General features: G+C 58.4%; 6 protein-coding genes across 6 annotated transcripts; 4 read left to right on the top strand and 2 right to left on the bottom strand.

Moving 5' to 3' along the window:
- The first annotated feature begins 370 nt into the window (after positions 1-370).
- WHR41_07878 (uncharacterized protein) lies at positions 371-3,856 on the top strand. Its single transcript, XM_069376482.1, has 3 exons — positions 371-1,660; positions 1,714-2,497; positions 2,572-3,856. Exons 1-3 carry the CDS (start codon positions 659-661, stop codon positions 3,531-3,533), a joined length of 2,748 nt encoding a protein of 915 aa, XP_069226354.1. The 5' UTR covers positions 371-658; the 3' UTR covers positions 3,534-3,856.
- Positions 3,857-4,234: 378 nt separating this feature from the next.
- WHR41_07877 (uncharacterized protein) lies at positions 4,235-5,089 on the bottom strand (the record flags this gene model as incomplete). The annotated part of the gene is made up of 2 exons (XM_069376481.1): positions 4,659-5,089; positions 4,235-4,597 (listed from the first exon to the last, which is right to left on the bottom strand). Exons 1-2 carry the CDS (start codon positions 4,968-4,970, stop codon positions 4,235-4,237), a joined length of 675 nt encoding a protein of 224 aa, XP_069226347.1. The 5' UTR covers positions 4,971-5,089.
- A 451-nt stretch (positions 5,090-5,540) lies between these two features.
- WHR41_07876 (uncharacterized protein) lies at positions 5,541-7,386 on the top strand (the record flags this gene model as incomplete). Its single annotated transcript, XM_069376480.1, has 4 exons — positions 5,541-5,869; positions 5,938-6,320; positions 6,443-6,589; positions 6,640-7,386. Exons 1-4 carry the CDS (start codon positions 5,683-5,685, stop codon positions 7,384-7,386), a joined length of 1,464 nt encoding a protein of 487 aa, XP_069226346.1. The 5' UTR covers positions 5,541-5,682.
- Positions 7,387-7,834: 448 nt separating this feature from the next.
- On the top strand, positions 7,835-8,761 carry WHR41_07875 (uncharacterized protein; the record flags this gene model as incomplete). Its single annotated transcript, XM_069376479.1, has 1 exon — positions 7,835-8,761. The coding sequence occupies one exon, from the start codon at positions 7,835-7,837 to the stop codon at positions 8,759-8,761; it is 927 nt and encodes a 308-aa protein (XP_069226349.1).
- A 90-nt stretch (positions 8,762-8,851) lies between these two features.
- Positions 8,852-10,981, top strand: WHR41_07874 (uncharacterized protein; the record flags this gene model as incomplete). Its single annotated transcript, XM_069376478.1, has 4 exons — positions 8,852-9,074; positions 9,126-9,465; positions 9,519-10,225; positions 10,279-10,981. The coding sequence occupies exons 1-4, from the start codon at positions 8,905-8,907 to the stop codon at positions 10,979-10,981; spliced, it is 1,920 nt and encodes a 639-aa protein (XP_069226348.1). The 5' UTR covers positions 8,852-8,904.
- A 14-nt stretch (positions 10,982-10,995) lies between these two features.
- On the bottom strand, positions 10,996-12,442 carry WHR41_07873 (uncharacterized protein). The gene is made up of 3 exons (XM_069376477.1): positions 11,746-12,442; positions 11,410-11,692; positions 10,996-11,353 (listed from the first exon to the last, which is right to left on the bottom strand). The coding sequence occupies exons 1-3, from the start codon at positions 11,981-11,983 to the stop codon at positions 11,179-11,181; spliced, it is 696 nt and encodes a 231-aa protein (XP_069226351.1). The 5' UTR covers positions 11,984-12,442; the 3' UTR covers positions 10,996-11,178.
- Between the last annotated feature and the right edge of the window lie 221 nt (positions 12,443-12,663).

The following is a 12,663-nucleotide window of genomic DNA, read 5'->3' as shown; positions in this document are numbered from 1 at the left end:
AGGTGGTGATGTGCAGACGCATGATATGCGCTCCGAGGCGATAAGCGCGATAGTTATCACGCGATTTGATATGGATCGTAGGGCGATGCGGTTCAGCAGGCGTGATGACATAGCTCGTCTGCTTGGCTCGAAGCTATCGCTGCGGGCGGCTGGCGGCGCAGAAGCAACAGCGGCACCAGGACCGCGGTGCACGCTGTGCTGCGAGCGCACCGCGGCCTGTGTAAGTCGCTTGGGCGCGCGCTCGCAGCGGTGCAGTCCATCATTCGTGCCCTCGGCGCCGACGGAGCCTCGTCGCCCGCCGATCGAACCCTGGCCGGGCCTGACAGTCGCTGCCAGCCGCTGCTCCTCCCAATTCACTTCGCGCCGCGCCCGCCGACGTCACTCTGTCTCGCGCTTTAGAGTTGTATTACCTTCGCCCGACCTCCACCACAGCCCGTCCCAAGCGACCTTTCCGCCTGCACCCGCACCTTCCCCTCTTCTATGCTCCGAGACGAGCTTTGCTATTCAAGTGACAAGCGAGATACACCGCCGACCCTTCTTCGTCCCTTGCGAGCACCACGACATAGAGACACGCGCGGCAGCCAGCAGCTACAGCCGTCCTCCGACACGCACGAGCACATTCCGCGCGCTCTACGCCGTGTGTCGGGCTGGCAACACCATGTCTCAATCCTACGGCCAAGTCCCGGCGCCCAATGACTCCCACCTGAGCTATGGCTACGGCAATGCGAACAGCGGCGTCAACGACTTTGCGCAAGGAAACCCGTCTGCGACCATGACCTCGCCGCTCGGCCAGTCAATGGGCGAACAGGGCTTCGGCGGCCAGTTCCACGAGGACTTCGACGCACCCAACCGTCCCGTCTCCTCCGTCGTCGACGGTCACCAAGGCGCGGGCATGAACCGCTCCGCCTCCACTGCCTCCACTGCTGTCGGACATGGTCAAGCCAACCAAGGCACACCTTCGAGGAACAACACTCTCAAGAAGAAAGTGAGCATGCGTCGCACCGGCAGCCTCAAGCGCAGCAGCAGCCGCAAGAGCCTGGCAGCGGGCAGCATCAAGAGCGTCGGCGGCAGGAGTGTGGGCGGCGGCACCGAGACCGAGGACTTCAACAGCGCCTTCCACACTCCCATCCCTACCCAGGGCTCGCCGACCGACATTCTCGCCAACCGCTTCCAGTCCTGGCGCCAGCTCCTGAAGTCTCTGATCGCCTACTTCCGCGAGATCCAGAACTCTTACGACGCGCGCGCCAAAGCCATTGGCAAGGTCCAGCACGCCATGGGCGGCATCGCGCAGCCGGCCGTCTTCGTCTCGCACAACGGCCTCGGCGACGCGACGCGCATCCTGGAGGACTTCCATAGGCACTCGGTCGCCGAGGCGAACAAGTCGCGCGAGATCGAGAACGACGTGATCGCGGGCCTCTCCGGCCTGCGCAGCGACTTGAACCAGAAGATCAAGGAGATCAAGAGCTTGAGCGGCGACTTTAAGAACTCCGTCGACAAGGAGAAGGAGGCGACCAGGAGGGAGGTGGAGAAGTTGCAGGATGCGCTGCAGCACGCTGACCACGAGGACGGCGTCTCCGCTAAGAATGACCCGTATGTTGTCAGACTCGGCGTCGACCGCATGGTTGAGAAGCAGATTGACGAGGAGAACTATCTGCACAGGGTGAGTCTGCAAAGTCTCAGTTTGACTGCAGGATCAATCACTGACAAGGCTAGGCCTACCTCAACCTCGAAGCCTCCGGCCGTGAGCTCGAGTCCATCGTTGTTGGTGAGATTCAGAAGGCTTACAACGCTCTGGCCGGGATCCTCAAGCGCGAGGGAGACGATGCCTACAAGGCTGTCGAAGGCCTCCGCAGTGGCCCGATTTCCATGCCTAAGGACCAGGAGTGGTCTGCTTTCGTCAACAGTGACCCGCACTTTGTCGCGCCTGACGTTCCCCTGCGTCGCATCGAAGACATTGACTACCCCGGCCGAAACCACCCGGCTGCGTCTGAGATCCGCGGTGGCATGCTGGAGCGCAAGAGCAAGTACCTCAAGTCCTACAGCCCTGGGTGGTATGTCCTGTCACCCACCCACTTGCACGAGTTCAAATCTGCGGACAAGATTTACACTCAGCCGCCGGTCATGTCCCTCTACCTCGCGGACCAGAAGCTCGGTACGCACTCAGAGCCTGGTTCTTCGAGCGCCAAGTTCATGCTCAAAGGCCGCCAGGCCGGCGGCATGCACAAGGGCCACAGCTGGGTCTTCCGCGCTGAAAGTCACGAGACCATGCTTGCGTGGTACCAGGACATCAAGGCGCTCACCGAGAAGACGGGAGAAGAGCGCACTGCTTTCGTCCGCAGTCATGCCAGGAGCGTCAGCGGCAACAGCGAACGTCCCCGCAGCATGAGTAGCGACGGGCTCGAGGAAGACGAGGCGGATCAGGTGCCGTACTCGGCCGACGCGGCGAGCCTTTCGGAGCAAAACCCAGTCGAGGCGAAACCCCAGCGGCCGCAGCCAGGTGAGTGAGTGCTGCCCCTTTCTTGCGACTCCAACACACGTCACGAGCGACAGCGAGCTGACCGAGATCCCCAGGCGGACGATTCCCGTCTGACATAAACCTCCCGCGCAGCAATGATGCTCCATTGAGCCCCTCGAGCGATAGCTCGGGACGCGACACCACTGTTGCCGCCGCTGCTCTGCCTGGATCGCACACCGCTGGCCCAAGCCATGCCGACTACGGCCGCAGCGATGAGGACCCTTACAGGCTTCGCGGCATCGCCTCTCACAGTCCTGCTGCCACACCCGCCCCTGCTACCGTAGTAGCTCCCGCGAAGTCTTACGATGAAGATCAGGAGCGCTACATGTCCGGCCCGCCGGCTCGCGAGACATACGTAGTCGATCAAAGTCCTGTCCCGGATCAGAGCTACTACCTCCCTGGCCAGCAGCCGGCTTCCACCTACCAGCAGCCAGCTCAAACCTACCAGCAGCCCGCTTCCACCTACCAGCAGCCCGAGCCCCTCCAGCAATACCAACAGCAGGCCCCCATCCAGCCCGCCCAAACCTATGCCGCGCAGGACCCCGCCAGCTACCCATCTCACGAGCGTGGCCAAAGCTCCTACGGAGACTGGATGGCGCCCGCCGCCCTCGGCGCCGGAGCCGGCGCCGCAGGCACCGCAGCCTACAGCCACTACAACAACCAGTCCGAGCCCGAGCCGACCCAGTACCCTAGCGCCACCACAGCACCCGAACCCGGCGCCGCAGGCGACCGCTCCCTCGCCGACCCCATGCCCGCCGCGCCCAGCACCATCGCCCCCACGACCGAAGGCTCGACCTATCTCTCCTACCCCAGCACCGCAGGCAACGGTGTCGCGGGCTCTTCGTCCGCCGCAGCCGCTCCCGTCGCGAACGCCAGCGCGAGCAACGGCGGCCTAGGCGGCTTGGAAGCCCGCGGCGCGCACGAGACGGGCCAGATTTTCCCCAGAGTCGTCCGCCACGATACCGACATGAGTGTGGGGCAATTGCACGTTCCGGGAAGCTTTCCGAAGAGGGGTTGAGGGTTTCTTTGCCGAAGGCCGGAGGTGAGGGTTATGATTGGGGAAGGGGGTTTGGGCGGGGATGGGATGGGAAATGGGACTGGGACTGGGATTGGGAAGATACCCCTATTGGGCTTTGGAATGGAAACGGACGGGCTGGGTGGGACATGGGAAGGATCGATACGGAAGGGCGAGCTTAGGGGTGATTTCTTCGAGTCTTTTATCATCGCGCTTTTCATTGAATTTGAGTTTCACCGCCCGATGTTTATGCTGTTTGCGAGTCGCGGGTAGTGTTAGATATGTAGAACCTCAGCGGTCGTCGTCCTAATGTCCTTTTTACAACACCTTTCCATCCCTGTTCTCTGGCCCGTCAGGATCGGCTGCACATCTTGTCATAAGCTCTTCTGCGATCCTCGGCGCGTCGCTCGTCGCGCATCGAAAGACCAGCACGCCGTTCGAGAACGCCCTCTTCTACGCGGCGATCGCGCAGAAACTGCGATCAATCGATTTCTCGCAGCGCTCTTCCAGCCCGAACCAAGTCCAGATCCCCAGTGAGCACTCCACGCGCTCGGACCCCGGGCTCCGGCTGCTCGCGCCACGCTGCAGAGCAGAGAGTGGGAGCGCTCGACAATGTCCGCGGCATGCGCTTGAGCTTCTCCCAGCCCACCTTCGCATCCCTGCATTGATTTTCCTCAACCTAGCCAGAACCCTTTCCCGCCTCCTCACCGCACCGAACCCCTCCCTCTCGCCGTACTGCTCCCCCTCACACTCCCCCTCCCCGCCGCACTCCCGCCCCTCGTCGCCGTACTCCCACCCCTCGCAATCCCACTCCCCCTCGCACTCGCGCCCCTGACACTCCCCCTCGTACTACTCCCGCGGGCCGGCGCCCGCGCGGACGGCACGCTGCTGTACCTGCTCGGCGGCTTGGAAGTCGTGGGCGGGTGCTCGACGAAGGAGGTGTCGGTCGTGAGGAAAGTCGCGTCGACGTCGGGCGGGGCGGTCTGCGTCGGGATGCCGCCGGACCTGGCGTTGGGGGTTGTGGCGGAGAAAGATTTGGCGCGGGCGAAAGATTGAGGTGTGGGAGCCTGCGTTGGATCATTAGGTTAGCTTGACGGGGAGTTTTGGGGGGGAGAAAGAAAGATTTACCTCCGGGAAATCGACGCAGAACGCGCTCATGTTGAGCCCGTACAGGAAGCCGCCGAAGCACTCGTTGAAGCGGCCGAGGCTTTCGTTCAGGAGCTGCAGGTGCATGAAGTTGGCTTCGAGGTCGGCCATGCTGTCGCTGAGCTCGGCGAAGGCGGGCTCGAGGGCTGCGAGGGGGAAGTCGGAGGCGGAGGAGGCTGAGAGCGGGTTGGAGGGGGTTGTCTGCGAGGCGCGGAGGGAGGTGCGCGAGGGTGGGCGGAGGGGCGTTGTTGGGCGCGAGGTGGAGGGTTTGCGGGTGTGGGATGGGGTGGCCATGTTTTTGTGGATCTTGGCGCAGTAGATTGGTCTTCGAGGAGGTCGTGGGAGTGAAGTTGGAGGAAGTGGAAGTGTTGTTGATCGTTGGATGATCTCCACGAGCTACGCGTGAGCCCCGCCAAAGCCAAAACAAAGGCGCAGCTCACCCATGAGCCAGTCGCACAGGCTTCGCTCCCACCACGAACCGGCAAGACTTCAAGACTCGCCGTGCTGACTCAAACGCTGCACAACGCAGCCAAGTATGAATTGCCAAGCGAGATGCAATCGAACCAACTGTGTCGATCTCTGATGCATCATATCGCGCGGTCAAATGTCCCGAGTGGCTGCACGACAACAACATCAGACGGCGCCCATGCCCAATGCAGCACCTCGCGGCAATCTGTCGGCAGACTCTCGCCAGCTCTTCTCGCTTGCATGCATCGACTCTTTTAGACACATGTAGGTAGGTAGCCTCGTACTGGCTCCGACGGAGCTAGCTCGCCTTTCGCGACCGTCGTCCCCAAACCCAATACAAAGTTTCGATCCTTCACCGTGCCACACACCACCCGCCTCTTTCCTGCATGTCAGATCCACGAGGCCAATATTTTCACACCTGCTGGCTGCCTTGAGCCTCCTGTCGCAGCGCCCCTTTGCGTGGCACGAGCAGCCTGGTGCTGGTAGACGGCGCTTCTCACCAAGCTTAGCAATCCGAGCCCGCCGCTGGACGTGTGAAATGATACGCACGCAAACCTCCCAACAGCAACCCGCCACCGTGCCCATCATGGCTCGGATGGAGTTCATCACCGTCGACCCGAGCAGCATGACCAGTGTTCCCGCCGGCACGCGCCATAGGATCCGCGTCCAGGTCATGAAGGACTTCCGGCGAAAAGAAAGGGAAAAGCAAGCAAATGCAAATGCAGGTTAGTCGGGTTGCGGCTTCCTTTGCGCTCTGCCAAACCCAGCAGGCGATAACACATTGTGTGTGCAGCGCGAGCCCGGAGAACGGTTCCTTTGGAGGCGATGTCACCGCCACGACCGCCACCAGAAATCCTCAGTCCCGCAGTTAATCAACTCGCGATCACGCAGAGGTTGCGCGACGGCTGGTTTCCTATCGGCTTTGGCTTCTCGAGTCTGACGACCCAGACTGTCCGAGGATTCTACCCCCGAGGCTCCGCACCTGTGAATGCTATTCTAGATACAATCAAACTCCTGCACCTTGGATCCACAGAGCGAAGCGACCGCGTCTTGGACGAAGGCAGAAGAAGGTTCGGTGTCGCGATGAACTGTTTGCGGTTGAATTTGAATATGGAGCATCCCGAAATGGCGGCGATCGGTCTCATGATAATATCCATGGGCATTTCCATGAGCGAGGTAATGTTCCGCTCGTTTCGTTTGACTTGCAGATATACTTGCAGAAGACTTTAGCCGGCCACGCCTATAGATTCTGCCATGTCTTTGCCGCCGAAGCTGACGATGTAATTGCATCCCTACAGATGTACTCTGCCATAACAGAAGGAACCGAACGTCGGATCTGGCAAGTCCACGTAGTCGGCATGTCCGCTCTTGTTTTGAAAGACAAGCATGCGCAGCCGCCGTCCAGATTGGAGAAATTCCTCATTGCGCGCTTTCGAACAGCTCAGGTGAGGACAACTGATAATTAGAATATCGACACTTTAGCTAAGCGGCTTAGCTCATGCACTCTTTGTGCAGCGCCACTCCATTCCCTGAAAAATACGCCGCTCCAGCTGTTCCCTCACAATCAAGCGCATTGGACTGCTTACTCGGTCTTGCCTTCCACGTACCTATCCTACTGTCTGCCGAAAAGGCTATGAAATCAAGCATCAGGCGACCTGCTTCCACCGTCCAGCTCGCACGAGAGCTCGATTGCCTTGCTAAAACATTGAATAACTGGCTCGAAGCTTTTAGCAAGGGAGATCCGCGGATCGAGCAAGAGCACGATAGCTCGCCAGATGCTCTAGACACAAATGATAAGCTCACACCGGAAGTCCCTCGACGCATCAAGCCAGCCAAACTCTTCGACCTAACTTGCGACTCACTCAGTCGTATCTGCCTCCTCCTTACCTACGCAAGCTTGTCTCGCGTAACACGTTTATCGCGGTCCAACAGCCCCCAGTATCAGCGGGAGTTGAACATCAAGCTCCTAACATGCGCCAAAGAGCTGCGCGACACCACTATGCGTCTGGCGGAAGCCGCCGAGACACCGGTATGTAGGGCGTTGGCTCTGCGTGCGCCACTGTATTTCTTGAAACGATGGTACAACTCGGCGAGAGATTACTCTGGCCTGCGCTGGTGCGCTGAGATGCAAGGAAAGGTGTGCGACGAGGCACCATACTTGCAGTGGGATGCTTTGCTGCCGTGGAGTCTGATGCCTCTGGTTACGGTGCCGCCTCCGGATACGGGCATTTCTGGCGGCTGAGTGATACGCCATCCCTTCTATCGTGTCATCGCATTCGATGACTTAACGATGAAGAACATTTCACTTTGGATATTGACAACAGCTAGCCACGGAGGTTGATGCGTCTTGGTGCTTACAAGTGCAGCTTTGGGCCTGGGCAGCTTTCAACTGCCCCACTGGCGAATGCGGAAAGCGGAGCATGGCGCAAACCTGTGATGGTTGACACGTGAGCAAGCGAAAGCCTGCCAATGCGGGCTGCACAATGGTTCCGCAGCTCGAAGCTACCTACCAAGCGTCAATCGTTGTTCATCGATGACCTCGGTGGAGAGCAAAGGTGGGGTTGGCGTATCCGCGCTCTGGACTTTCTGGACCCTCGTGGACCCCAGTCGCTATGATGATTGTTTATGTCCGAGTATATAAGACTTTGCAGGGCAACATCTTATTTTAATCAACCCACCGACAGCAGAAGATGTCGGACCTTCAAGCGGAAACATACGATTACGCTGGCAAAGCGGTTCACCACGGACGCGCTCGCGTCAATGGCATTCGCCTCCACTACATCACAGCCGGCAAGGGCCCAGCATTACTCCTACTCCACGGAACACCCAAAGACAGTTTCTACTGGTACAAGGTCTTCCCGCTCCTAACAGAACACTTCACAATCGTGGCCCCCGACCTCCGCGGCTTCGGCTACACCGACAAACCTCCCACGACCGATGGCTACGACTCCGTGACCAACGCCGACGACGTCGCCGAGCTCATGACCCAGCTCGGGCACGAGGAATTCTACCTGCACGGCGAAGACCGCGGCGCCGACTACGCCTACGCGACCGCCTCCAAGTACCGCGAGCGCGTGCTCAAGCTGTCCTTCTGCGAAATGCTCGTGTCGGGCTTCGGACTGGAAGAAAGCTCCTTCTGGACGCCCGAGAACGTCAGCGCGCAGTACGAGAAGCGCGGCGTCTGGTGCTGGCACCTGGGCTTCTTCTACCTGCCGCACGTGCCGGAGATGCTGATCTCCGGCCACGAGCGCGAGTTCTGGGAGATGTTCATGAAGCAGGAGTGCTACAACCCGACATCCATCGAGCCCGTTGCGCTGAACCACTGGATCGAGGCCGTCAAGCAGCCGGGGTGTTTGCGTGGGATTCTTGAGACGTATCGCGCGGGGTTCAAGAATGGCGAGCTGCATAGGGAGTTGCTGGAGACGAAGGGGAAGCTGACGCTGCCGATTATGACGATTGGCGCGCCGGAGTTCTTTGGGCCAACGGTGAAAGATGGCATTCTGAAGTTGGCTGAGAAGGTGGAGAGGTCGGAGGTCTTTGAGGAGTGTGGGCATTCGTTAGCGCTCGAGAAGCCGGAGCGGTTGGCGACATGTTTGAAGGAATTCTTCTTGAAGTAAGGTAGACGATCTACGAGGAAAAAAGCGTACTCTGACGACTTTTCTAATACTACACGTGCGCAATAACCTACACCATTCTCCATTCTCTGCTGAACTCGAGACATAGGTCAACTTTCATTCTGCAACTTAATCGACCGTTCCTGATGCAAATGCCGAACAAACTCCCAATTAAAACAATACGAGACGGCGTGCGGTGCCCCACGCGAGCTTGCATTCGACAATCGGCCAGCCGAGATGGGGCGACAAGCCACTGCACGCATCGAGCAGCTTGTAAAAATGCCCCATCCGCAATGGCCAAGGATCAAGGTGAGGGGTACGTTCTTCGATAGCCGATTTCCAGATCTTGCTCGCTAAGGATAAGTAGGCCTGCCAGCAACCATGGAACGGGCCATCTTCCGACGGAAGTCGAGAGACGACCTCAATATCTCAAGATGTTTTCTGTGATCATTGCTATGGTGGCCGTTGGCCTCGCTAACCATGCTATTGCACAGACGAGCACATTCTTCTCGCCTGGTGTTCCTACTGATGCCCCAGTACCAGGCAACTATACTGGCGCCTATAGACCCAGGGTACACTTCAGTCCTCCCATCAATTTCATGAATGATCCCAACGGAATGTTCGTCGATGCGAATGGCACTTGGCACCTTTATTATCAATACGATGCCACAGGCGTTGTGGCTGGCAACCAGCATTGGGGCCATGCCGTGAGAACAACTCCCCTCCCACCTGCTCTGACGTTTACTGATCACTCGTCCAGACATCAACCGACCTCTACCACTGGGAAAACCAAAAGATAGCCCTCTGGACGCCCAACAACTTCACCTTTGTCTTCTCCGGCTCTTCCGTGATCGACGTGAACAACACCTCCGGCTTCTTCCCGGATCAGGACAATGGTGTCGTAGCGATCTACACCCTGGCCGAGTACCCAGGTGGCGTGCAAGGTCCGCAGCAGCAAGCCATAGCCTACAGCCGCGACGGCGGCTACACCTTCGAGACGTACGCCGACAACCCCGTCATCGCCTCCGACTCCAACCAATTCCGCGACCCGAAGGTCATTTGGCACGCGCCCTCTGACCGCTGGGTCATGGTCATCGCATACGCCGTCGACTTCACCTTTGGCTTCTACACGTCGCCCAACTTGCGCGAGTGGACCCACGGTTCTAACCTGAGCAACATCGGCTTGCTGGGACTGCAATACGAATGCCCGAATCTGGTCGAGATGCCGATGGAGGGCGCGGACGAACCGGTTTGGCTACTGGCACTTTCGATCAACCCTGGTGCGCCGCTGGGAGGCAGTATCACCGAGTACTTTCCGGGCGAGTTCAACGGGACGCATTTTGTGCCGTTCGATGGCGCGGCGAGGATCGCGGATTTTGCGAAGGATAATTATGCTGGGCAGTGGTTTTATGGGATTCCTGGAGATCAGAAGCAGATTTCGATCGCTTGGGCATCAAATTGGCAATAGTGAGTTGGAAGGACACCTTTGGAGTGACAAAGGAAGTGCTAATATCGGACAGCACCCAGCAAGTTCCCCCGGGCGAAACCGAAGGCTGGCGCAGCCAAATGTCCCTCCCACGCATCAATTACCTCAAAAACGCCACCCGCATCGGCTACGTCCTCGTCAGCGAACCTTACAACCTCCAATCAGTCATCAGCCACGAGCTCGCATTCAACAGCAGCCTAGGCAACTCCTCGGTCCTCATAGACTACTCCACCGTGCCCTCCGGAGCCCTTTACTTCGAAGCGAACATCACCAACCTCAGCCCCTCGACCGCGACCCCAAGCACGACGCTGAACTTCACCTTCTCCTCCAGCGTCTCGGGCGAGTTCGTCACGGGCGGCACGAGCGTCAACGGCGACACGTGGCTCGACCGCGGCCACACCAACGCCTTCGACAATCCATACTTCAGCGACAAGTTCTCCGCGTCGGGGCTGTACAGCGGCGCGGAGAACGGGTCGTGGACGATCAGCGGCGTGATCGATCGCTCGATTCTGGAGGTCTTCGTCAACGGCGCTGAGCAGAGCGGCACGATGACCTTTTACTCGACGAGGCCGCTGGATGTTATGAGGTTGGGCGCGGCGGGGGTTGCGGCCAACGCGACTGTTAGTGTGGGCGTGTGGGCGCTGGAGGATGCTTGGGCGGCGCAGGCGGATGGGAATGGGACTGTGTTGGGGAATGTGACGACTGGAGGAGGCAGTGCAGGGATGAGGCTATTTTGAACGAGTGATCGTTGAGTGAGATAGGCGGTCAAGCTTTGGATGTGTGGATGGCTCGCCAATATAAATAACACATTGAATATTCAAGTAGATCGCATGTTGGAACCATTGTCAGCTCGTCGCCATTTCCGGTGGACTGAGTTTGTACGAACTGAGGGACTCATGAACAACGAAGATCCCATCTCTTTATTCTCATCCGACTACAATTGAGCCCTGGGAAACTTGACATATCCCTTGCCAGCAACGAAAGTCGCTTGCCACGGCACATCGTTTCCACCATCAATCAGCGAAGCAATGAACTCCCCGTGCGCCGGTCCATCAATCGTGGTGCCCTTCGAGCTCCCGTCCGCCTTCCTCTCATCGACATAAAAGAACCTATGAATCATTCATCAGCGTCTCGTCACAGGATGCTACGTCCATCCCAGACTCACCTGTACCCCTTCTTCCCATAGGCATCATCAGCGAGCTCGATGATCTGCGCAGATGCAACCTTGCCCACGCCGAGCGTCAAGAGACCCGGTCTAGGTCCTTCGTTGAGGATGTTGCCGGTGTAGAAGAAGGCTTTAGGGGTCGAAGCAGGCAACGCATCGAAGCCGGCCAAGGACTCTTTGATCGCGGCGTACACGCTCGTGGTATTGATCACGAGGTCTTGGGCAAAGTCTGGTACGGACGTCGCGACGACGTCCTCGGCGCTAGTGAAGTGTGCTGCTGCGGCTACGATGGTTGTCAGTATGCGGCAAAGTCGACACACATTTGAGACGGCATACCGTTGTAGTGAACGACACTCGGCTCGCCCCATTCTTTGCGAACGGTAGCGAACGCGTTGGAAACCGCGTCGGGCTTAGTCAGGTCTAGGCTGAGCAGGAGGTTGCCGTCTTTGCTGTCTCCATTTTTGAGAGAGCGAGCAGCGAGAGCGATGCGGTAGCTTCTGGATCGGAGGGCGTCTGCGGTGCCGGCACCGATGTTCTTACCTGCTCCGATAATGAAGGCGATGGGTTCGCTCATGGTTGCTGTGAGGGGCAGGTGTGATAATGAGAGGGCAATCAGAAGTTGAGTCTCACGAGGAATGATTGACTACGATCCAATGTCATGTCCCGTCGCATCACGCTATATATACATCGAAAGTAGCTTTGCTGTGGCTGCAGAGCAGCTGCCAACCACACAGCTTGATGTCCCACACTCGACCGGTCTTTCGGGTCATCCGGCATCCGGATTAGGCCACCTGAAGCCATGAACAACGGGAGCAAGAGTAAGCTGATTGCGGAAATTTTGCCATTCTCCAGTGATGTATAAGCGATAGGAAGACGCAAGGATGGTGAAGCCCGGACTTTGTCATCTCGCATCTCCAGCGTCGCGTTCATCCCGGCTGACAAAGCGCCCATGAGCCAAGTCCGTTCCGACAAAGCATCACACACCACTGCAGGACATCGATATGAGTACTGTAGATTCCGGGATGCATCGAATGATTTGCGAATATTTCGACGAGGATGAGCACTCGCGCTGATCTCCAAGCGAATGGCCCTATGGCGTGCTCCTAACCCAGACGGCGGATATGATTGTGGAGACTAGCGAATATTGCAGTGAACAATGGATGTGAGCACTGTGCATCATTCTTATTCAGTCGTCTTGATCATAGATCCAAAATACGTCGCAGCCAAGATCTGTAACTCACGCAGCCGAGGAAG

Source organism: Cladosporium halotolerans, assembly GCF_011745625.1.
Source record: "Cladosporium halotolerans strain TM138-S3 chromosome Unknown Sca37, whole genome shotgun sequence".
NCBI lineage: Eukaryota > Fungi > Ascomycota > Dothideomycetes > Cladosporiales > Cladosporiaceae > Cladosporium > Cladosporium halotolerans.
The sequence above is the reverse complement of the archived record's forward strand: the minus strand, read 5'-3'. Positions and strand labels throughout refer to the sequence as shown.

Bases quoted from the DNA above. Each gene is read 5' to 3' on its own strand.
- WHR41_07878 (XM_069376482.1), top strand. From the start codon at position 659: ATGTCTCAATCCTACGGCCAAGTCCCGGCGCCCAATGACTCCCACCTG. The intron at 1,661-1,713 runs GTGAGTCTGCAA...TGACAAGGCTAG, and splicing joins AGGAGAACTATCTGCACAGG to GCCTACCTCAACCTCGAAGC. The intron at 2,498-2,571 runs GTGAGTGAGTGC...CGAGATCCCCAG, and splicing joins ACCCCAGCGGCCGCAGCCAG to GCGGACGATTCCCGTCTGAC.
- WHR41_07873 (XM_069376477.1), bottom strand. From the start codon at position 11,983: ATGAGCGAACCCATCGCCTTCATTATCGGAGCAGGTAAGAACATCGGT. The intron at 11,693-11,745 runs GTATGCCGTCTC...CAACCATCGTAG, and splicing joins GAGTGTCGTTCACTACAACG to CCGCAGCAGCACACTTCACT. The intron at 11,354-11,409 runs GTGAGTCTGGGA...AATGATTCATAG, and splicing joins TATGGGAAGAAGGGGTACAG to GTTCTTTTATGTCGATGAGA.